The sequence below is a fragment of the Trachypithecus francoisi genome, unplaced genomic scaffold (assembly GCF_009764315.1).
Source record: "Trachypithecus francoisi isolate TF-2019V2 unplaced genomic scaffold, Tfra_2.0 Lachesis_group13, whole genome shotgun sequence".
NCBI lineage: Eukaryota > Metazoa > Chordata > Mammalia > Primates > Cercopithecidae > Trachypithecus > Trachypithecus francoisi.
The window spans coordinates 38853030-38879037 of NW_022681458.1; the positions used below are offsets into that span (position 1 = coordinate 38853030).

The window sequence follows — 26008 nt, forward strand, 5'->3', positions numbered from 1 at the left end:
CTCCAGCCTGGGTGACAGAGTGAGACTCTGTCCAAAAAAAAAAAAAAAAAAATTAACCAGACATGGGGTCATGTGCCTGTAATCCTAGCTACCCAGGAGGCTGAGGCAGCAGGATCACTTGAGCCCAGGAGTTCAACATTACGGTGAGCTATAATTGTGCCATTGCACTCCAGTCTAGGCAATAAAGCAAGACCCTGTCTCTTAAAAAAAATTTAAAATAGCATTATTAGCATATTATCAATACAATAGCAATTATATTTCTTGGTATGCATTCAAAAGAATTGAAAGCAGGGTCTCAAAGAGATACTTGTATACCCACATTCATTGGAGCTTTATTCATAATAGCCAAGAGGTAGAAGTAACTCAAGTGTCCATGATGGATGAATGGATGAATAAATGTAGTATTTATGTAAAATGGAATATTATCCAGCCTTCAAAAAAATTCTAACGCATGCTACAAGATGGATGAACCTTGATGACGCTATGCTAAGTGAAATGAGGTAATTGCAAAAAGACAAATATGATATGGTTCTACTTATATGATATACTTAGAGTAGTCAAATTCACAGAGACAGAAAGTAGAGGGTGGTTGGAGGGCCTAAGAAGAAGGGGTAAGGGTGAGTTGTTATTTAATGGGTACAGAGTTTCAGTACTTGAAGGTGAAGAGTTCTGGCGATTGGTTGTACGACAATATGAACTATACTGAACTGTACACTTAAAAATGGTAAGATGGTAAATTTCACATTTTGTGTATTTTACCACAGCTATTTACAAAATATTTTCAAAATTTTTACAAAATAATTTCTTGTAACTGGTACATACACTACATGCAGCTATCTTGACTAAAGACAGAAAACTACTCTGAAAAATAATTAGGAACAAATTTAACAAAAGAACTGTAAGACTTGTACGCTGAGTAAACTATAAAACATTGTTGAAATAAATGAAAGAAGGTCTAAATAAATGTAAAGATATCATGTTCATGAATTAAGAGACTTTATATTGTTAATATAGCAATATTCCCCAAACTGTCTATCAAAATCCCAGCTATCTTTTTTTCAGATATGGAAAACTGATCACAATTCATATGGAAATGCAAGGAACCCAAAACAGCCATAATAATCTTGAAAAAGAAAAACAGGCTGGGCATAGTGGCTCTTGCCTGTAATCCCAGCACTTTTGGAGGCCGAGGCAGGCGGATCACCTGAGTCAGGAGTTCGAGACCAGCCATGGCCAACGTGGTGAAACCCTGTCTCTACTAAAAATAAAAAAATTAGCTGGATGTGGTAGTGCAAGCCTGTAATGCCAGCTACTCGGGAGGCTGAGGCAGGAGAATTGCTTGGATCCGGGAAGTGGAAGTTGCAGTGAACTGAGATCACACCACTGTACTCCAGTCTGGGCAACGAGAGTGAAACTCGAAGGGGAGGGGAGAGGAGGGGAGGGAAAAAAGAGCAAAGTTGGAGAACTCAGCCTTCTTTATTTTAAAAGTAATTAGAAAGCAATAGTTATCAGGACAGTGTGGTCCTGGCATACGGATCCGATCCTTGACATATTGATCAAGGAATAGAATTAAGAGTTCAGAAATAAACCTTTGCATTTATGGTCAATTGATTTTTTTTTTTTTTAAAGACAGAGTCTCACTCTGTTGCCCAGGCTGGAGTGCAGTGGTGCAATCTCAGCTCATTGCAACCTCCACCTCCCAGGTTCACACCATTCTCCTGCCTCAGCCTCCTGAGTAGCTAGGACTACAGGCGTCCACCACTACACCCGGCTTATATTTTTGGTATTTTTTAGTAGAGATGGGGTTTCACCATGTTAGCCAGGATGGTCTCGATCTCCTGACCTCGTGATCCGCTTGCCTCCGCCTCCCGAAGTACTGGGATTATAGGTGTGAGCCACTGCGCCTGGCCTGTCAATTGATTTTTGACAAGGGTACCAAGACAATTCAATTGGGAAAAATAATGTTTTCCACAAAAGATACTGGAAAACTGAATATCAAACAAAAGAATGAAGTTGGACTCCCTACCTCATGCTATATACAAAAATTAACTCAAAATGGATCACAGACCTAAATGTAAGAGCTAAAACTATAAAACCCCAAGAAGAAAACACAACAGCAAACCTTTGTGACTGTATTAGAAAATGGTTTCAGGTTAGGGGTGGTGGCTCACGCCTGTAATCCCAGGGCTTTCAGAGGCCGAGGCAGGCAGATCACCTGAAGTCAGGAGTTCTACTAAAAATACAAAATAAGCTGGGCGTGGTGGCACGCACCTGTAATCCCTGCTACTCGGGAGGCTAAGAGAGGAGAATAGTGTGAACCCAGGAGGTGGAGGTTGCAGTGAGCCAAGATTGCGCCATTGCACTCCAGCCTGGGCGACACAGCAAGGCTCCATTTCAAAGGAAAAAAAAAGAAAGAAAATGGTTTCAGAGTGACAAAATAAAAGATAAATTAGACTTCATTAAAATGTCAAATCTGTGTACCTCAAAGAATACTACCAACTAAGTAAAATGACAAGCCAAAGAATGAGATTTGTATCTACTATGTAAAAAGAACTTTTACAACTCAACAATAAAAAGACAAATATGCACAATTTTTAAATGGGCAATGGGTTTGAATTAACATTTTACCAAATAAAATATACAATGTTTAAGCAGCACAGGAAAAGATGCTCATTACCATTATTCATTAGGGAAATGAAAACCAAAACCATAATGAGATATTACATCATACCCACTAGGATGACTATAATCAAAAAGAAACCAGTCACTATTTTCAAATAGAGAAAGGTTAAAAAATTGGAAATGAAAAGAAAATAGTAATTGAAAGTTGGGAGGAAAGAATAAAAGCTGCCAAAGGTTAAAACACAGTAGTGCTTATTATTGCACACCCCATCTCAAGCATGTGTTTGGAGGTTTTAATATGTAAATAAAAATACTTAACTATATTATGTGCCACTCTGGTGGGAATGCTGATAATGGGGGAGGCTATGCATGTGTCGGAGCAGTGGGGGATAATGGGAATTCTCTTCTTTCCTCTCAATTTTGCTATCAACCTAAACTGCTCTAATTTTTTTATTTAAAAAATGTATTATCTCACAGTTTCTATGGGAATCTACATACTGTTTATGTAAGTGCTCGACCATGATCTTTTATAAGACTGTAATCAGGGTGTAGGATGGTGCCATAGTCATCTCAAGACTCAACTAAGACAGTATCTATTGCTGAGCTCACTCAGTAGCTGTTGGCAGGGTTCACAAATTGTTGGACTATGGGCCTCAGTTCCTTGCTGGGTATTGGCAAGTTAGCTGATCTCAGTTCTTTGCCAGGTGGCCTTCTTCATCACAGCAAGCACAAAAGAAGAACCAGAGAGAACACACCAGCAAAATAACAGTCATGGTCTTTTAAAACCTAATTACAGAAGTGATATACCATCACTTTTGCCTAATCTGTTAAAATCAAGTTATTAGGTCTAGCTCACATTCAGAAGGACAGGATTATACAAGGGTGAGAATACCAGGAGGCAGGGATCATTGGGAACCATGTCAGAAGCTGCCTACCACAACATACACACTTTTGATTTTTTTCTTCTTTTTTATTTATGGTTTGAGACAGGGTCTTGGTCTGTTACCCAGGCTGGAGTGCAGTGGTGCAATCATGGCTCACTGCAGCCTTGACTTCCTGGGCTCAGGTAATTCTCCCATCTCAGCCTCTCAAATAGCTGAGACTATACCATGCACCACCACAACCGGCTAATCTTTTTGTTCTTTTGTTTTGTTTTGTTTTTGTAGAGACGGGGTTCTGCTATGTTGCCCAAGTTACTCTTGAAACTCCTGGGCTCAAGTGATCCACCAACCTCAGCCTCTCAAAGTGCTGGGATTACTGGTGTGAGCCGCCATGCCTGGCCCTTCTTAGAGGGGTCTTGCTCTGTTGCCCCAGCTGGAGTGCAGTAGAGTGATCATAGCTCACTGTAGCCTTAAATTCCTGGGCTCAAACAATCCTCCCACCTCAGCTTTCCAAATAGTTGGGACTACTTTGGAAGTATGGGCACACCATGCCCTGCTAATTTTAAAAAGAGCCTCAAGTCACAATGTTCCGTCAACCCATTCCAAATACATAGCCTTCTTTTATGTTTTTCTGTTTAAAGACAACTTATTTAACATACCGTATATGGTTGTATGTGGTTGATTCATTGACACTTAATTCATGGCCAACAACACTATAACTCATGCCTGAATGAATTTTACTTCACACACGTATTTCTCCTTAAGGTGTATCACAGTCTTCCTGCTCTTTGGAATACTAGATAGCACTTTGGCACCACTCTTGCAGGCCATTTCAAACCACAAAAGCAACAAAAAGCACAAAAATGCAAAAGAGTACCACTAAATAGACTGCGAAAAAGATACTTGTTTACAGTATGAGAGCTGAAACAAGAAGGCAGAGCATAGCCTTGTTCAACCTAAGCTGGGAATGTGTAGCTTGGGCGACTCAAATTTTCTGCCACTCTGTGCATGTCTAGGAATGACCATGAAAGCACTGTGAATTTTAGCAAGTTAAAGGGGGGCAAAACAGAATTCAGGAACAATGAGGATTTACTGCCTCTTATTTATTGCTAAACACTCTTACAAATGTATAATTGGAGGAAAAAAGGCAGAATATCTGTTTTTTTCAGGAACAAATTCCTATCTCCCTCTCTCTCTCTCTCAATTGGAGGAAAAAAGGCAGAATATCTGTTTTTTTTCAGGAACAAATTCCTATCTCCCTCTCTCTCTCTCTCAATTGGAGGAAAAAAGGCAGAATATCTGTTTTTTTTTTCAGGAACAACTTTCTCTCTCTCTCTCTCTTTTTTTTTTTTTTTTTTTTTTTTTTTTTGAGACGGAGTCTTGCTCTTTCGCCCGGGCTGGAGTGCAGTGGCCGGATCTCAGCTCACTGCAAGCTCCGCCTCCCGGGTTTTACGCCATTCTCCTGCCTCAGCCTCCGGAGTAGCTGGGACTACAGGCGCCCGCCACCTCGCCCGGCTAGTTTTTTGTATTTTTAGTAGAGACGGGGTTTCACCGTGTTGGCCAGGATAGTCTCGATCTCCTGACCTCGTGATCCACCCGTCTCGGCCTCCCAAAGTGCTGGGATTACAGGCTTGAGCCACCGCGCCCGGCCTCTCTCTCTCTTTCAGAGATGGAGTCTCACTTTGTTGCCCAGGCTGGAGTGCAGTGGGGTGAACTCGGCTCACTGCAACCTCCGCCTCCTGGGTTCAAGCTATTCTCTTGCCACAGCCTCCAGAGTAGTGGGGACTACAGTCACCTGCCACCACGCCCAGCTAATTTTTGTATTTTTAGTAGAGACGGGGTTTCATCATATTGGCCAGGTGGTCTCGAACTCCTGACCTCGTGATCTGCCTGCCTTGGCCTCCCAAAGTGCCGGGATTACAGGCGTGAGCCACCACGCCCGGCCTAGCTTTTATTTTTTTTTCTGTGTATGAAAAATGCAGGAAATAGTATGTGTTCTGTTTCTCAAGTATAAGCACATAAGAAACAACACATGTCATAGGAAACTCAGTAACAATCCTTCAAATTAAAAAAAAAAAAAACCACAGAATATAGGGTTTCATACATAATAAATAAAAATTAACAGAAAAGTATCCTTTATGGTAAAAGGAAAATGATATGGGGGAGGATCTTTGTAATAGTTTCTAAAACGACTTAAAGACAGTTCTTTCCTAAGAAAGTTACTGTTATTTATTGAATGTCTTCTCTATGTGGGCACTTTAGTGTATTATCTTGTTTAATCTAAACACCCACATAAATTGGATACTATTGTTTTGCATATGAAGTAATTGATGCAGAGAGGCTAAATAATGTGTTCAAGGTTATGTTTAGCAAGTTTAACAGCAAGGTTTTAAACCCAGGCACTACGATTGATGGCCTATGCTCTTCATCATTACACTACATAACATTCCAAACAATCAAGTGAAACTTTATGCTTCTCTCCCTCAAATTATCCTATTTTTTAAATTTTTTGGCAGTTGATTAAGCTAATTTCATAATACAGCTAATACAAAATGTGTTATTTTTAATGAGACATTTTGAGAAGTGCTTATAACAGTATATTGAAGTTGTCGGTGTATTCTTAGTCAAAGTTGTGTCTGTTCAACTATTATTTAACTTATTTTATTTATTTATTTAATTTTTTTTTTGGTGATGAAGTGTCGCTCTGTAGCCCAGGCTGGAGTGCAATGGCACCATCTCAGCTGACTGCAACTTCCGCCTCCTGGGTTCCAGCAATTCTTCTGCCTCAGCCTCCCAAGTAACTGGGATTACACGTGCACGCCACCACACCCAGCTAATTTTTTTGTATTTTAGTAGAGATGGGTTTCATTGTATTACCTAAGGCTGGTTTAAAACTCCTGAACTCAGGCAATCCACCCACCTCGGCCTCCCAAAATGCTAGGATTACAGGTATGAGCCACCGCACCTGGCCTATTTAACATTATTTTGAAGATGCTTGTTACTCAAATTATGGCTAGTCTCATCTTGGTTTTGAATGTATTTTAAATTTTTTCATGTATCTATGACTCTATTATAGTATGTTTGTATTTGAAACCACTAAATAATTATTAGATGGGTAATTAGTTTTTGCATATGAAAATATGCAGAAAATGCTCAGTAATCAGAGAGCACATTATAAGGAAATGAGACACAGTTAAGGCAGGAAGAGAGGGACACACATGGAATTGGAAATGTTAAAAAGACAGGAAAAACTACAGTTGTTGAAATGAATACATGGAAATTATTTCACAGTGTACAACCAATTCTGTCTAGTATTTCAGAAGATACTTATTTAATAAACGTTGGTCAATTCCACCATACATGCTTGGGACTTAGATTTTTTTTTTCCTTGAGACGGAGTTTCACTCTTGTTGCCCAGGCTAGAGTGCAATGCTGTGATCTTGGCTCACTGCAACCTCTGCCTCCAGGGTTCAAGCGATTCTCTTGCCTTGGCCTCCCAAGTAGCTGAGATTACAGGCATGTGCCACCATGCCCGGCTAATTTTCTATTTTTTTTAGTAGAGACGGGGTTTCTCCACATCGATCAGGCTGGTCTCAAACTCCTGACCTTAGGTGATCCGCCCGCTTAGACCTCCCAAAGTGCTGAGATTACAGGTGTGAGCCACTGCGCCCGGCCAGGACTTAGATTTTACAGACGAAAAGCTTCCTCTGAGTTTCTCAGTTAAAGCCAGGTCAGTTAACAGGTTTTGCTTTGTTCATCAGGCAAATAAGTAATGTAAAATTTTAAAAACCCTAAGGTGAAAAAGGATTACTTTTTGAGAGGAGAGGAGCAAGTTAGGTAGGTAGGTAGGTAGATACGGGATAGAGGTTGGCATTCAGAAGTGCAGAGCTAGCAGAACTTCAGAATGAAAACTGATGAACAAGAAATAATGTGTAAAGAGAATCTTGTTACTACTGCACTAAAGAATTAATATTTTCCTAAACGATGCAACCTTATATTTCTCTTGTCCTGTGCCTTCTACATTAATATATTTTTTAAATTTTTTATTTTTGTGGGTACATAGTAGGTATATATATGTGGTACATGAGATGTTACACCAGTATTTTTGAAAAGTATATAAATGTGGTCAGGCGTGGTGGCTCACACCTGTAATCCCAACACTTTGGGAAACCGAGGCAGGTGGATCACCTGAGGTCAGGAGTTCGAGACCAGCTTGGTCAAACTACTAAAAACACAAATACAAAAAACCTGCACTCCCACCTGGGCAATAGAACGAGACTCTGAATCAAAACACAACAACACAAAACAAAAACCGGACAACTATGAAATATATATAGTAACCTGGAAAATATTTATGTTAAACAAAAAGGCAGGATCTAAAATGTATGCATATTACAACTATACAAAAATAAAAGAGAAAAGACTGGAAAGAAACATTCAAAATATTAACAATGGCTGTATATGGGTGTAGCCACTATTGGAGATTATTTTTTCCTTTCTACTTAATGTCATTTTCCTTCTTTTCCAAATTAACAAGCAGATTATTGATTACACAAATAATACATGAATATATTCTCATTTTAAAGATTCAAACAATACAAAACTATAGGAATCGTAAGTAACCTTTTTGGCAGGCTCGGTGGCTCACGCCTGTAATCCCAGCACTTTGCGAGGCCGAGGCAGGCGGATCATGAGGTCAGGAGATTGAGACCATCCTGGCTAACACAGTGAAACCCCATCTCTACTAAAAATACAAAAAAAAAAAAAAAAAATTAGCCCGGCGTGGTGGCAGGCGCCTGTAGTCCCGGCAACTAGGGAGGCTGAGGCAGGAGAATGGCGTGAACCCAGGAGGCAGAGCTTGCAGTAAGCCACTGCACTCCAGCCCGGCAACAGAGCGAGACTCCATCTCAAACAAACAAACAAAAAAGTAACCTTTCCACAGTCACCCCACACTACCCACTTTTTTTCTTCTTTTTTGAGATGGAATGTCTTTCTGTTGCCCACGTTGGAGTGCAATGGCGCGATCTCAGCTTACTGCAACATCTACTTCCCAGGTTCAAGACTACAGGCACATGCCATCACACCTGGCTAAATTTTTTGTATTTTTAGTAGAGATGGGGTTTCTTTATGTAGGCCAGGCTGGTCTCAAACTGCTGACCTCATGATCCGCCTGCCTCGGCCTTCCAAAGTGTTGGAATTACAGGCGTGAGCCACCGCGCCCAGCGATCTGCTTATTTCTTTGCTAAGTTTGCAGTTTTTAGTAATTTTATTTTATTATTTTATTATTCTTGGTGAGACAGAGTCTCGCTCTGTCGCCCAGGCTGGAGTGCAGTGGGTGATCTTGGCTCACTGCTACCTCCGCTTCCCAGGTTCAAGAAATTCTTCTGCCTCAGCCTCCCGAATAGCTGGGACTACAGGCATGCGCCACCATGCCCAGCTAATTTTTGTCTTTTTAGTAGAGACAGGGTTTCACCATATTGGCCAAGCTGGTCTTGAACTCCTGACCGCATGATTCGCCTGCCTTGGCCTCCCAACGTGCTATTGAGAGGTGACAATGTGCTACAGCCCTCACTCTCAGGGCCTCCTCAGCCTCGGCGTCCACTCTGGCGGCACTTGAGGAGCCCTTCAGCCCTCCACGGCACCGTAGGAGCCCCCTCTGGGCTGGCTGAGGCCCGAGCTGCCTCCCTCTGCCTGCCGGGAGGTGTGGAGGGAGAGGTGCGGGCGGGAACCAGTGCTGCGCCTGGCGCTCGCAGGCCAGTGTAAGTTCCGGCGGCGTGGGCGCCTGTGCGGGCTCAGCGGACCCCGCACACAGAGTGGCCAGCCTGCGCCGCCAGGCCAGGGCAGTGAGGGGCTTAGCACCCAGGCCAGCAGCTGTGGAGGTTGCACGGGGTCCCCCAGCAGTGCCGGCCTGCCAGCGCCACACTCAAATTCTCACAGGGCCTTAGCTGCTTCCCCGCAGTGCAGGGCTTGGGACCTGCAGCCTGCCATGTCTAAGCTCCCCCACTGTGGTGGGCTCCCCTTGCGGTCGCAGCCTTCCGACCAGTGCCGCCCCCTGTTCCCTGTGATGGTGACCCATCCCATCCACAGCCCAAGGGACACTGCAGGTACAGCTCTGGACTGGCGAGCAGCTCCGCCTGCAGCCCTGGTGCAGGACCCACTGGGTGAAGCCAGCTGGGTTCCTGAATCGGATGGGGACTTGGAGAACTTTTGTATCTAGCGGAAGGATTGTATGTGCACCAGTCAGCACTCTATCTAGCTAACCTAGTGGGGACTTGGAGAGCTTTTCTGTCTAGCACTCTGTGTCTATCTCAAGGATTGTAAATACACCAATCAGCACTCTGTGTCTAGCTAAGGGTTTGTGAATATACCAATTGGTACTCTGTATCTAGCTAACCTACTAGAGACTTGGAGGACTAGCACTCTGTGACTCTGACTAGCTCAAGGATTGTAAATGCACCAATCAGCACTCTGTGTCTAGCTCAGGGTTTGTAAATAACACCAATCAGTACTCTGCGTCTGGCTCAAGGTTTGTGAATACACCAATTGGTACTCTGTATCTAGCTAACTCTGTATCTAGCTAACTAGCACTGTGACTCTGTCTAGCTCAAGGATTATAAACGGACCAATCAGCACTCTGTCAAGATGGACTAATGGAGTCTCTGTAAAATAGACCAATCAGCAGGATGTGGGTGGCGTCAGATAAGGGAATAAAAGCAGGCTCAGGGGCAACCTCCTTGGGTCTCCTTCCACACTGTGGAAGCTTTGTTCTTTCACTCTTTGCAATAAATCTTGCTGCTGCTCACTCTTTGGGTCCATGCTGCCTTTATGAGCTGTAACACGCACAGTGGAGGTCTGCAGCTTCACTCCTGAAGCCAAGGAGACCAGGAACCCACTGGGAAGAACAAACAACTCCAGATGCGCTGCCTTTAAGAGCTTTAACACTCACCAGAAGGTCTGCAGCTTCACTCCTGACAGCGAGACCACGAACCCACCAGAAGGAAGAAGCTCCAGACACATCTGAACGTCTGAAGGAACAAACTCCGGACACACCATTTTTTAGAACTGTAACACTCACCACAAGGGCACGATCTCATCTTACTGCGGCTTCATTATTGAAGTCAGTGAGACCAAGAACCCACCAATTTCAGACACACTAGGATTACAGCTGTGAGCCACTGTGCCCAGCTATTTTATTTATTTTGAGATGGTGTCTTGCTCTGTCACCCAGGCTGGAGTGCAATGGCACAATCTCTGCTCACTGCAACCTCCACCTCCTGGGTTCAAGCGATTCTTGTGCCTCAGTCTCCCAAATAGGTGGGATTACAGGCGCACACCACCACATCCAGCTAGTTTTTTCTATTTTTAGTAGAGACCGGGTTTCTCCATGTTGGCCAGGATGTCTCGAACTCCTGACCTCAAGTGATCCACCCACCTTGGCCTCTCAAACTGCTGGGATTACTGGCGGGAGCCACCGCGCCTGGTCAGTTTTTTGTAATTTTAAAACGTTTTTGTTAAAATTTTTATGTTTTTGTTTTGTTTTGTTTTTGTTTTTTAAGACAGGTTCTTACTCTGTAATCTAGGCTAGAGTGCATTGGCACAATCTTGGATTATAGCAACTTCCGCCTCCCAGACTCAAGTGATCCTCCCATCTCAGTCTCCCAAGTAGCAGGGATCACAGGTGTGCGCCACTACCCCCAGCTAGTTTTTGTATTTTTGGTACAGATCAGGTTTCTCCATGTTGCCCAGACTGGTCTCAAACTCCTGGGATCAAGCAATCCACCTGCTTTGGCCTCCCAAAGTGCTGGGACTACAGGCATGCGTCACTGTGCCCTGCCATAATGAAAAATTTTAAAGGAGAAAAAACTCACCATCACCAAACTTTCTAATTATTATTATATGGCCATGAGCAAAAGTTCTATTTTTGAATTTTATATTTTAATTTCTTTCTTCAAACTTCAACAGATAAAAGTATTTTTATTTTGGTTAAACACCTAGCATTTGCAGACTAAATGTCTGACATTTGATGTAACAGTAGTTATTTTTCTTGAGGTTCATGCAGAAGCCAAAATTGAACTTGTTTGCCAACTTTAACTTCACTCAATTTTTTTGTCTGAAGAACAAAATATATAAATTAACGCTTCCAAATTAGAGCGATTTACTTAAACACTTTTCCTTTTTATTGCAATAGCATTACTGATTCCTAGTTGGCAGTATTCCTACTTTTGGGTCAAAAGGTTATAGTAAACTAAACTAAGACCCAGGTAACAATCTGAAATGTAAGGCAGCTGTAAAGATATTTGGGGATGATGTATGAACAAATTCACTTTCTCTTTTTCTTTTTGAGACGGAGTCTCTGTCACCCAGGCTGGAGTGTAGTGGTGCAATCTCAGCTCACTGCAATCTCTGCCTCCTGGGTTCAAGTGATTCTTCTGCTTCAGCCTCCCAAGTAGCTGGGATTACAGGCACATGCCACCACACCTGGCTAATTTTTGTATTTTTAGTAGAGATGGGGTTTCACCGTGTTGGCCAGACCCGCATGGAACTCTGAACCTCAGGTGATCCACCCACCTTGGCCTCCCAAAGTGCTGGGATTACAGGCGTGAGCCACCGCACCTGGCCACTTTCCCTCTTTCATCTACCTAAAGATACAAGTGAAAATTAGAGACTTCGTTTTGTTTGTGAAAAATGAATGTATCCAATTCAATACAATCTTCTAATAGAAGCTAATGGCCTTCAGTAGGCAGAAAGTACAGCTATAAAGAAAATTTCCTATGGCTTTCAGTTTAGTGCTTCATCAACAAATCAAAGCAAATAACCCCAAACTGATGATCCTAGAGTACGGCCTGATAAAATTTATTGACTAAGACAATTCTTGAGATGTGCTATATTTTAGCTTTTTAAACTTTAGAAATTGTTTAATCTTTTTATTTGGAAATAATTTAAAACTTACACAACAGTCGCAAGAATAGTACAAAGAATATACCATATACTTTCACCCAGATTTACCTATTCACCTATTGATACCATTTTACTTTTTGCTTTTATTATCTCTCTCTTTCTACACACACACACATACACACACACACCTTTTTTTGAACCATTACACAGTAGAATCATGGTCCTTTATTCTTACACTTCTTAGATCATTTCCTAAGAATATGGTTATTCTCTTATAAAACCACAGTATTGTTATCAGTTTCAGCACATTTAACATTGAAACATTTTTCTCTAATCATCATGTTCTTTATCACATTCTTCTCATCCAGTAAAAGACAGGCATTGCCTAGTTGTCCAGTCTTTTTAGCTTCCTTTGACCTAGACCTTTCCCACAGTCTGTTTTATACGACATTCACATTTTTGAAAAATACGATCCCCCTTTTTGTAATAGAACATTCCTAATTTGGGGTTTGTGTAATGTTACCTCATGATTAAATTCAGGTTATGCATTCTTGACTGGAATATAGTACTATATTAGTTACATGTCCTCTAGGTATCATGGATTTCCATGTGTCCTTCTTTAATAATGTTAATTTTTACTATCTGGTCAAGGTGTCCATTTTTCCCATTATATAATTACTAATTTTTCCCTTGAGATATGTGGGAGGCATGCAAATATCCTGGCTTCTCATTGAAACTGCCCCTAGATTTAGGATCCTTTGATGATTCTTGCCTGATCCAATCCTTAACACAATGGTTGCAGAATGATAAGCTGCCAGCTCCAGCAATCCTACATTTACCAGTTGGCACTTGATATTCTACTCATGATTCATTTTCCTTCCAGTGGTTCACAATTCATTAATGTACTTAATTGTTTAGCACTCAAATTGACCCACATTTAGCTAGTGGGAGTTCCTTCCAGCTGGCTCCTGTGTCCTTATGACAAGTCTCCATGATATTTTTAGGTACTTCTTTCCTTCCTTTTTTGGCTTTGTTTTATTTTTGAGACAGGGCCTCACTCTATTGCCCAGGCTGGAGTACAGTGGCCTGATCACAGCTCACTGCAGCCTTGACTTCCCAAGTTCAAGTGATCTTCCCACCTCAGCCTCCCAAGTAGCTGGAACTACAGGCGTGTGCCACACCTGGCTACTTTTTAATTTTTTTTGAGATAAGGTCTATGTTGCCCAGGCTGGTTGTGAACTTCTGGGATCAAGCAGTCCTCTTGCCTTGGCTTCCCAAAGTGCTGGGATTACAGGCTCTTTCCTTACTTTCTTACAAAAATTATTAAAACATTACAAGATGTCCCAGGCTTATCTTGTATCTATCCTGCTCCAGTCTTGGAATAAATCATTTTTCTAAGAAGCCTTGGTTCCTTATTTTTACTTTTTGAGACAGTGTTTCACTCTTGTAGCCCAGGCTGGAGTGCAATGGCGTGATCTCGGCTCACTGCAACCTCCGCCTCCCAGGTTCAAGCAATTCTCCTGTCTCAGCTTCCCGGGTAGCTGGGATTACAGGTGCATGCCACCACACCCAGCTAATTTTTGTATTTTTACTCGAGTCTGGGTTTTATCATATTGGTCAGGCTGGTCTTGAATACCTGACTTTGTGATTCGCCTGCCTTGGCTTCCCAAAGTGCTGGGATTACAGGCGTGAGCCACTGCGCCCAGCCACCTTAGTTCTTTTTAGTGGGGAATGGTATTAGAGACTAAGATCTGGGCATTATGAATAGTCAGTGCTACTGGGGTACTGTTGCTTGTTATCCTTTTCAATGAATAGAGATTCAAGAAATATATGCATTTGCATGTGTATATAAATACATTTATACATATATCTATATTTACACATGTACACAGCCACATATACATTCATGTAACACACACACACGCATATTTTTAAAATTATAAGTCATACTGATACTTTGAATTGCAATCTATTTGCATGGGTTTCTCTTCTGTCTTCCCCATTTGATAATTGTGTGTCCCTCTTTCTTCAGTAAGAACCCTGACTCCCAAGTACATCAACTCATTTTCTTTTTTTTGAGACGGAGTCTCGCTCCGCTGCCAGACTGGAGTGCAATGGTGCAATCTCAGCTCACTGCAACCTCCACCTCCTGGGTTCAAGCTGAGGTCTCCTGCCTCAGCCTCCCGAGTAGCTGGGACTACCGGTGCGCACCAACACGCCCAGCTAATTTTTGTATTTTTAGTAGAGATGGGGTTTCACCATGTTGGCCAGGATGGTCTTGAACTCTTTACCTCGTGATCTGCCCATCTTGGTCTCCTAAAGTGCTGGGATTACAGGTATGAGCCACCACGCCCAGCCTCAACTCATTTTTTTTTTTTTTTTTTGAGACGGAGTCTTGCTCTGTCGGCCCAGGCTGGAGTGCAGTGGCGCGATCTCGGCTCACTGCAAGTTCCGCCTCCCGGGTTCACACCATTCTCCTGCCTCAGCCTCCCAAATAGCTGGGACAACAGGTGCCCACCATCATGCCCGGCTAATTTTTTTGTATTTGTAGTAGAGACGGGGTTTCACTGTGTTAGCCAGGATGTTCTCGATCTCCTGACCTCGTGATCCACCCGCCTTGGCCTCCCAAAGTGCTGGGATTACAGGCGTGACCCACCGCACCCGGCCAACTCATTTTCTTAATCCTATAGTACATCTACAATGGTTTCAGAATTGGTTTGCCCATACTACTAAAAGACAAATCTTCTCAAAAGAGTTCAGTATTTGTTTGCAGTTCTCCCCATCCTTTATATCACATCTTGCACAAGAGTGCATATAGTTAAATACTGTGCTTAAAAATCACTTGGATGAGTTCTTTTTCTCTTAAGCATTTTTCTTTTTTTTTTCTTATCTTTCAGTAACTTTGGTATCAGGGTAGTTATTGTAGTAATATGAAATACAATTGGGGCCGGGCGTGATGGCTCACACCTGTAATCCCAACACTTTGGGAGGCTGAGGTGGGCGGATCATCTGAGGTTGGGAATTCGAGACCAGCCTGGCCAACATGGAGAAACCCTATCTCTACTAAAAATACAACAATTAGCCAGACATGGTGGCGGGCACCTGTAATCCTGGATACTTGGGAGGCTGAGACAGGAGAATCCCTTGAATCCGGGAGGTGGACGTTACAGTGAGCCGAGATCGTGCCACTGCACTCTAGCCTGGGTGATAAGAGCAAGACTCTGTCTCAAAAAAATAAATAAATAAAATTAAAATAATATTGGGTTCATTTATTTCAGTTTGCTTATACTGTCAGGAATTTTTATCCTTTCCTTTTGTAGGTACTTAATTTTTTTTGCTTATGTAGAATAGTGACACGATACCAATAGTAAAAACTATATACAAAAAGCTACACTCAGGCCGGGCGTGGTGGCTCACATCTGTTATCCCAGCACTTTGGGAGGCCGAGGCAGGCGGATCACCTGAGCTCGGGAGTTCGAGACCAGCCTTACCAACATGGAGAAACCCCGTCTCTACTAAAAATACAAAATTAGCCAGGCGTGGTGGCACATGCCTGATCCCAGCTACTAGGGAGGCTGAGGCAGGAGAATCGCTTGAACCTGGGAGGTGGAGGTTGTGGTGAGCTGAGATTGCACCATTGCACTCCAGCCTGGGCAACAAGAGCGAAACTCCGTCTCTAAAAAACAAAACAAAACAAAAACAAAAAAAGCTACACTCAGAGAACAGTCACTCTTTTCCATATTCTTTCTGTCTCATTCCTTGGATCCCTTATAAATAACCAAGTTCATTATTTTCTAATTTATTCTTTGTTTCTTTTTGTAACGATAAGTCAATAGTAGATATGCTTTTTTATTTTTCTTCCAGTCCTATACAACAGAGCCTACTATATATACTTTTTTGCATCTAATATTACTGGTGAAAATCACTCTGTGTTAGTTCATAGAGATCTTATTTTTTTCTTATAGCTGTATAGTTGATACCCTATTACATGTATGTACCATAGTATATTTCAACTAATCTCCTATTCTTGGACATTTACTTCCTAATATTGTGCAGTTACAAATAACACTGCAATAAACAACTCAATGTCTATGTATATTCATACTATTGAAGATGTATCTTCCAGATAAATTCTAAGAAACGTGAAAACGAGGTGAAAGAGTAAGCACACATGTAGTTGTCTTAACCAAATTTCCCTCCATACAGGTTGGAAAGTACTATATTTTATTTTATTTTGAGACAGAGTCTCGCTGTGTCACCTAGGTTAGAGGGTAGTGGCACAGTCGCTACAGCCTCAACTTCGCAGGCTCAAGCAATTCTCCAACCGCAGCCTCCCAAACAGCTGAACTACACATGTGCACCACCACATCTGGCTAATTTATTTATTGTTTTGGTAGAGATGGGATCTCACTATGTTGCCCAGGCCGGTCTTCAATTCCTGGGCTCAAGTGATCCTCCTCCTCTGGCCTCCTAAAGTGATGAAATTACAGGTATGAACCACCGTGCCTGGCCAGTACTATATTTTACCAAAGTTATTTAGTAATATATTGGTGCCTTGGAAGTCCTAGTGAATCTCTTTCGGATTTCAGGTGTTTGCCAGATGTAATCTTACGATGCTGGAACTCTACCTCTTACTCCTACCAACCTTGAACTTTTTTTTTTTTTTTTTTTTTTAGATTCATTCTTGTTGCCCAGGCTGGAGTGCAATGGCTCAATCTTGGCTCACTGCAACCTCCACCTCCCAGGTTGAAGCAATTCTCCGGTCTTAGCCTCCTGAGTAGCAAGGATTACACGCATGTGCCACCACGCCTGACTAATTTTTTGTATTTTTAGTAGAGATGGGATTTCACCACATTGGCTAGGCTGGTCTCAAACTTCTGACCTCAGGTGATCTGCCCACCTCGGCCTCCCAAAGTGCTGGGATTACAGGCATGAGCCATCACGCCCGGCCTCAACCTTGAATGTTTTTTATGTTTTTTTTTTTTTTCTATTTTGCAAATCTTTGGAGAAAAGAAATACAAAGAAAAGTTAGTTACTTTACTTACTGAGTGGTGTTGTGTCAGGAGGTGGAAAATTCTCGGTAAAGTTGACATTACATAAATCTGTGCTACAACAGCAGAAACGGTATGTTCCATTCTGAATTGAGGGAGGAGTGGTAGTTACTACACATTCTTCATAGTGACACTCTTGGGGATCTCCAATGTGAGACCAACATCCTATAAATCAATATGAATACAAAAAAGTTAGGAGACAATATGATAAAGAAAACTAAAAGAAAAACAACAAACTAAGCAGTAATTTCAATAAATGTGAGAGTACGTGTAAACTATGAAGCAGTTTTGCAAATCAACGGGAAACACATTTTTAAGAAACAGAAAAATGGTAAAGGATACAAAAGACATTTCATGGGGGGAAAAAGGAAAATGTTTAACTGCATGATTAATCTAAGATTGATTGATTGATTGATTGATTGAGACAGAGTTTCGCTCTTGTTGCCCAGGCTAGAGTGTAATATTGCGATCTCAGCTCACTGCAGTCTCCACCTCCTGGGTTCAAGCGATTCTCCTACCTTGGCCTCCCAAGTAGCTGGGATTACAGGCATGCACCACCACCACATCTGGCTAATTTTGTATTTTTAGTAGAGATGGGGTTTCTCCACGTTGGTCAGGCCGGTCTCAAACTCCTGACCTCAGGTGATCTGCCCACCTCGGCCTCCCAAAGTGCTGGGATTACAGGTGTAAGCCACCATGCCCAGCTAATCGAAGAATTATTAAAGCAAGAGTAAGGTTTCATTTTTGTCTATACAAAGTATATTGTTCTAGGTTTAAAAAATAATATGGCTGGGCACCGTGGCTCACACCTAGAATCCCAGCACTTTGGGAAGCCAAAGCAGGAGGATCACTTGAGCCCAGGAATTTGAGACCAGCCTGGGCAACACAGCCATACCACATCTCTACAAACAAAAATTAGCTGGGCATGGTGGTGCCTGCCTGTGGTCCTACTGACTTGGGAGGATTGCTTGAGCCTAGGAGGTCGAGCCATGAATGTGCCACTGCACTCTATCCTGAGCGACAGTGACATTCTGTCTCAAAAATAAATAAATAAATAGATAGATAAATAAATAAATAATATATATCAGAAAAATGATTCAGTAACACAGACACCTTCATACAGTGTTGGAGGAAATATAAATGAACAGTACAGTACTTTCAGAAAGCCACATGGGGCCGGGCGCGGTGGCTCAAACCTGTAATCCCAGCACGTTGGGAGGCCGAGATGGGCGGATCACGAGGTCAGGAGATCGAGACCATCCTGGCTAACACAGTGAAACCCCGTCTCTACTAAAAGAAAAAAAAAATACAAAAAACTAGCCGGGCGTGGTGGCGGGTGCCTGTAGTCCCAGCTACTCGGGAGGCTGAGGCAGGAGAATGGCGTGAACCCGGGAGGTGGAGCTTGGAGTGAGCCAAGATCCTGCCACTGCACTCCAGCCTGGGCGACAGAGCGAGACCCCGCCTCAAAAAAAAAAAAAAAAAAAAGAAAGCCACATGGAAATTTTTATACAGAATCTTTAAAATATTGCTATATCTTATAACTAATAATTCTACATCAAGGGATCTATTTCAAGGAAAAAATCACAAACAATCATTATGTTCAAAGTTGTTCACTGAACAACCGTGTTTCACTCTGCATTACAGTGAAAACATGAAAATAACATAATGTTTACCAATAGAATAATCTGTAAGTAAACTATGATACATGTATACAATATGTTGTGCAAAAGTTAAAAAGGTTTTCAGAGATTCTTTTTTTTTGTTTTTTTTTTGTTTTGTTTTGTTTTTGAGGCGGAGTCTCGCTCTGTCGCCCGGACTGGAGTGCAGTGGCCAGATCTCAGCTCACTGCAAGCTCCGCCTCCCGGGTTTACCCCATTCTCCTGCCTCAGCCTCCCGAGTAGCTGGGACTACAGGCGCCCGCCACCTCGCCCGGCTAGTTTTTGTATTTTTAGTAGAGACGGGGTTTCACTGTGTTAGCCAGGATGGTCTCGATCTCCTGACCTCGTGATCCGCCCGTCTCGGCCTCCCAAAGTGCTGGGATTACAGGCTTGAGCCACCGCGCCCGGCCAGAGATTCTTTAAAGACATGGAAAAAATGCTTATAATTAGGGTGGAGAAAACTGGATATGAAATTACTTATACAGTATGTTCCTAATTTTTTAAAAAGTACACGCATATAAAAACATAAAGGCATGTGGAAAATGCACCTGAAGAAGATAAACTAATACAGTAAAAGTATTTTTAAAGAGTATATTACTGTAGACTTTTGTTTTCTTTATAGTTCTCTATATATTCCAAAATTCATAGAATGGGCATGTATAACATTATAAGCAAGATGTTTTTAAAATAATCTAAAAATAAACAGCCTTTTATAAATTTGGGGCTTGGAGAGAGAGAGAGAGAGAGAGAGAGAGATACACACACACACTTTGTTTTTCTTTGAGATGGAGTCTCGCTGTGTTGCCCAGGCTAGAGTGCACTGGTGCCATCTCAGCTCACTACAGCCTCCGCCTCCCAGGTTCAGTGATTCTCCTGCCTCAGCCTACTGAGTAGCTGGGACCACAGGCACACACCACCATACCCAATTAAGTTTTGTATTTTTAGTAGAGACGGGGTTTCACCATGTTATTAACCAGGTTGGTCTCGAACTCCTGGCCTCAAGGGATCCGCCCACCTTGGCCCCCCCCAAAGTGCTGGAATTACAGGCATGAGCCACCACACCCAGCTTTATATATACACTTTTAAATTCACTGTTTTTCTGAACAGGATTTTAATGTACTCCCATGTCCTTTTTAGATAAATATCAATTGTATAAAACACAGTCATTTCAGGTAAGGAAAGTATCACTTGCCTTGTTTTACAAGATTTATGTCCCCTTTTGATTTCTCCCAAAGGCCATAGCAGGTGCTACCTTTCGAGCATAATATTGTCCCATTTTCATGAGAGATTCTACTCTCACCTATCCCAAGGTCTTGCTGATATGGATCTTTAAATGCACATAGCCGTTCTTGATTCTGTGAAGCTAAAGTAAAGGAAATAAAGGAATGACAAATTATTTAATGTTTTCAAAATATTATTATATAAAATCGTTGTCTTATCTGAATGACTTTATAAATTGCCCTACTAAATTATCTGAATTGAAATCTTTAAATAAATTTGTAATTTTACATTCAATGGTGTTCTTCTGTTCATGAATTCATTTGTAAACTCCAAACAAGAAGGAAATTGTAAAACTCATTTCCCAAAAGCAATCCCCTCATACTCAAATTATTCTCACCACTCTTCTATTAAATAATTTTGGTGTCCAAATAAAGAAATATCATCAAAGAAAATGTCCATGTTCAAAATTATCAAGTCTTCAAAACAAACAAACCTAGAAGGCTGAATAATTTTGGAAATTGCATAGTACTTACTTTTATCATATTTTATAGTAGTTATACAAAGTTATATACATCATTAGGTATGGTAAACTAATGATACAAAGAGTAACTATGAATGGGTACATGGTTTCTTTTTAGGGTATATATATGTTCTAAAATTAGACTGTGGTAATCGTTGCAGAAATCTGTACATTTGCAAAAAAAACTGAATTGGTCACTTAAATTGAGTGAACTTCAGGTATAAATTATACTTAAATAAAGCTGTTCTTAAAAACTAGGCTATTAGTAGGCAAAAAAAAAAAAAAAAAAAAACTTTGTTTTTTTTTGAGACAGAGTTTCACTCTTATTGCCCAGGCTGGAGTGCAATGGCACAATCTTGCCTCACCACAACCTCCGCCTCCTGGTTCAAGTGATTCTCCTGCCTCAGCCTCCTGAGTAGCTGGCATTACGGGCATGTGCCACCATGGCTGGCTAATTTTGTATTTTTAGTAGAGATGGGATTTCTCCATGTTGGTCAGCTGGTCCTGAACTCTCAACCTCTCAGATGATTAACCCAACTAGGACTCTAAAAGTGCTGGGATTACAGGCGTGAGCCACCACGCACGACCAAAAAAATTACTTTCCATTACTCAAATTATCAATATAATAACCAGAAGACGAAATGCTCAATAGACTTATCCTAAAATGACAACCTAATGTACTTTTAATGCCAGTGTTTCTCTATGCATGTAATCCAATTTAACTAATTTTTGTAGAACATTTGCCACATAATTTATCAGCTAATAAATATTTACCAACATTGCTGAGAATACTAAAGTAAAAGGTTATCGAAAGCAACATCTGATCTTTATTTCATTTCTTACAGTAGGCTTTTATAATGTGTTTGACTAGCCAAAATAATAGTCTAATACACTTGGCCAATATATTCCTTGGGGGCTTCTGACTTGTTTCTTTATTTTCAATGTGTACCTACTTAGTATGGCTTAATTCATATGCACCTTAGCACTGAGGCAAATTTATTTAAATAATGTGTCTGAACAAAACTAAGAACTAAATTCTGGAGATGAAATTAACTAACAGTAATAAGAAAACTTAAAATATTTGTAGACTGGCCGGGCGCGGTGGCTCAAGCCTGTAATCCCAGCACTTTGGGAGGCCGAGACGGGCGGATCACGAGGTCAGGAGATCGAGACCATCCTGGCTAACATGGTGAAACCCCGTCTCTACTAAAAATACAAAAAACTAGCCGGGCGACGTGGCGGGCGCCTGTAGTCCCAGCTACTCGGGAGGCTGAGGCAGGAGAATGGCGTGAACCCGGGAGGCGGAGCTTGCAGTGAGCTGAGATCCGGCCACTGCACTCCAGCCTGGGCGGCAGAGCGAGACTCCGTCTCAAAAAAAAAAAAAAAAAAAAAAAAAAAATTTGTAGATGCTGGTCTTCTATCAATAGCTTAAATATTCTAGACATGATTCTCAGGATTACAACACTGAAAAGAACTTTAGTGTCAGCCGATCAATCTGTCCATTTTATAAATGATTACATAGTGAAAAGCTTCACTCACACCCTTGTTCCCATTTGTCTATTCCAATGTTCCTTCCTTCCACCCCAGGAAACCACTGTTCTTGGTTACTCGGGCATCCTTTCAAACTTTACCATTATATATTTTCTAAATACATAATATTTACATATTTATAAATAAAGAGATTGGGTTAAGTAAAGACAATGCATAAAAATAGAACCCCTTAAAGGAGTTTTGAACATAAAACTGGTAATACAACTGAAAAATCCAATGTTGGTCAGGTGCAATGGCTCACACCTGTAATCCCAGGCACTTTGTGAGGCCAATGCAGGCAGATCACCTGAGGTCAGGATTCGAGACCAGCCTGGTTAACATGGTGAAACCCTGTTTCTACTAAAAATACAAAAAATTAGCCGAGCATGGTGGCGTATGCCTGTAATCCCAGCTATTCAGGAGGATGAGGCAAGAAAATCACATTAGCCCGGGAGGTGGAGGTTGCAGTGAGCTGGGATTACGCCATTGTATTCCAGATTGGGAAATAAGAGCAAACCTCTGTCTCAAAAATATATATATATGGTTAAAAAAAAAAAAGAAGAAGTATGGGGTGGTTTATCCCAGATATGCAAGCCTGGTTCAATACTCAAAAAATCAATTAACATGCTCTATTAACACCCTGAGTACAAATTAATAGATCAATAGTGGTTACTAGGCTGGGCACGGTGGTTCACGCCTGTAATCCCAGCACTTTGGGAGGCTGAGGCAGACAGATCACGAGGTCAAGAGTTTGAGACCAGCCTGGCCAACATGGTAAAACTCCGTCTCCACTAAAAATACAAAAATTAGCCGGGCGTGGTGGCGCATGCCTGTAATCCCAGCTGCTCAGGAGGCTAAGGCAGGAGAAGTGCTTGAACCCAGGAGGCAGAGGTTGCTGTGAGCCAAGACCACGCCATTGCACTCCAGCCTGGGCGACAGAGCGAAACTCCATCTCGAAAAAAAAAAATAGTGGTTCCTAATTTTGGCAGGACTGCATGCAAGGGAGTAGAAGAAGTTGGAAATGTGTGGAAGTGGTATTTTACTTTGTTTTGGTTTACTTGTCAAAATGCCTGAAGCATTTTCGCTGGCTTTTAGTTCAGTCCCCAGGAGAATTAAATATTCTAATATAAAAATAACTTTGCAGGTGGAAGGACCATCCTCTTCAAAATGCTACCCCAATCACATATGGGAAACAACAAAGAAAATGTATACTATGTACATATGTAGCAAACCTGCACGTTATGCATATGTACCCTAGAACTTAAAGAATAATAATTTTAAAAAAAGAAATTGAATGATAAAAAAAGAAAAAGAAAATGTATACTATGATTTCTTACCTTTAAAAAGATAAGAAAAATACAAAAAAATATAAATTATGCAGATATGTTTCTGGAATAACTAAGAAAATGTAAAAGGGATGTCATTTTTTCTTTTTCTTATCATTAGCTAGACAATTGAATCCAGTCAATTCTTATTCTCAATTGCACTGCTGCTTCTAATTTAAAACTCTCAATTTTCTAGCTTCTCCTTCTTCCTGGAATTATCATTTTTGTTCAAAACTGTGTGCACAGGTCATTATGAGCATTACATTTTCAGAGGTGAAGCTTGATTTTAGTTCCTTTTCAACAACCTAGGAAGGTTAGACTAATTATACATGCTTATTGCTTTTCTTTTATTAAACAAACATAGTAGCATGTTTCTAAGTATTGTTCTTTTTTTTTTTTTTTTTGAGATGGAGTCTTGCTCTGCTGCCCAGGCTGGAGTGCAGTGGTGCCATCCTGGCTTACTGCAACCTCCGTCTCCCAGGTTCAAGCAATTCTCCTGCCTCAGCCTCCCAAGTACCTGGTATTACAGGTATGCACCACCACACCCGGCTAATTTTTTTGTACTTTTAGTAGAGACGAGGTTTCACCATGTTGGCCAAGTTGGTCTCGAACTCCTAACTTCAGGTGATCCACCTACCTCGGCCTCCCAAAGTGCTGGGATTACAGGCATGAGCCACCGCACTTGGCCTGTTCTCTTTTTATTGAATATGTTTTTGATAATCCTTTCAATACAAAAGTTTGGTCTGGCTAAGTGTGGCGTCTCATGCCTGTAATCCCAACACTTTGGGAAGCTGTGGCACAAGGATTGCTTGAGGCCAGGAGTTTGCACCAGTTGGGGCAACACAGTAAGGTCCCTACAAGTAATTTTTAAAATTTAAAATATGGTATTGCATGCCTGCAGTCCCAGCTACTTGGGAGGCCGAGGCACAAGGATAGCAGGAGCCCAGGAGTTCAGGGCTGTGGTGAACTATGGCACCACTGCACCCTCGAGTCTGGGTTACTAGGGCAATACTGCACCCTATCCTGAGTGACAGAGTGATACCCTATCTCTTAAAAAAAAAAAAAAAAGTTTGGTCTTTTCCCAGGTCAGGAAAATAATATTAATTTATGCTTTGATAACTGTTTTCATTCATTTTTCTTACATCTTTTCTTGGAAATAACAACATAGATCCATATTATATTACAGATCCATGGTCTCCAAAATCAGTACATTCTCTTTTATCATTCTCATTGTTTCCTCTGCTTCTGTGAGGGTTTCTCAAGGTGTTCTTTCAATCCTCTTATTCAATTTTGTGCTACCATGTCTGTTCTTTACTTCCTTTAGCGCTAATTTTATTTTTTCTATTGAATTTTTAGTTTAGCTTGAAATCCTTCAAGGTATCAGTACAGTATGTTATTCCTCTCTGTTTAAAAAATATTCTTGCCGGGCGCGGTGGCTCAAGCCTGTAATCCCAGCACTTTGGGAGGCCGAGACGGGCGGATCACGAGGTCAGGAGATCGAGACCATCCTAGCTAACACGGTGAAACCCCGTCTCTACTAAAAAATGCAAAAAACTAGCCGGGCGAGGTGGCGGACGCCTGTAGTCCCAGCTACTCCGGAGGCTGAGGCAGGAGAATGGCGTAAACCCAGGAGGCGGAGCTTGCAGTGAGCCAAGATCCGGTCACTGCACTCCAGCCTGGGCGACAGAGCAAGACTCCGCCTCGAAAAAAAAATAAATTAAAAAAAAAAAAAAATATTCTTAAGGTTTTCTTTTTCTCCATAGCATAATGAGAAATGACAAAAAATTTAAACACTGGGCTTTTTTAGTTTAATTTCAAATAATTTTCAGATGTAGAATCAACCTTTAAGAATCTTTGTTATTGCTGCATAGTATTCCACGTTGTATATGTACCACATTTTCTTTATCCAGATTACCATTGATAGGAATTTAGATTCTATGTCTTTGTTATTGTGAACAGTGCTGCAAAAAACATACATGTGCATGTGTCCAAAATGGTTGAATTAATTTACACTCCCACCAACATTGTGTATAAGTGTTCCTTTTTCTCCGCAACCTTCCTGGCATATGTTATTTTTTGACTTTTTGATAATAGCCATTTTGACCAGTATGAGATGATATCTCATTGTGGCTTTGATTTGCATTTCTCTAATGACCAGTGATACTGAGCTGTTTTTTCATATAATTGTTGGCCACATGTATGTCTTCTTTTGAAAACTATTTATTTCCTTTGCCCACTTTTTAATGGGGTTGTTTTCTTCTTGTAAATTTGCTTAAGTTCCTTATAGATGCTGGATATTACA

At 41.3% G+C, this 26008-nt stretch overlaps 1 protein-coding gene across 2 annotated transcripts in view; it reads right to left on the reverse strand.

Annotated features, from left to right (window-relative positions):
* The window catches only part of BMPR2 (bone morphogenetic protein receptor type 2), a 210406-nt gene that overhangs the window by 80108 nt on the left and 104290 nt on the right, over nucleotides 1-26008 (reverse strand). For both annotated transcript variants that reach the window (XM_033230678.1, XM_033230679.1), the window contains exons 2-3: nucleotides 20303-20473; nucleotides 17447-17617 (exon numbers count right to left, since the gene is read on the reverse strand). In XM_033230678.1, the coding sequence (XP_033086569.1) occupies nucleotides 17447-17617; nucleotides 20303-20473 (342 nt within the window). The remainder of the gene's footprint in view (nucleotides 1-17446; nucleotides 17618-20302; nucleotides 20474-26008) is intronic.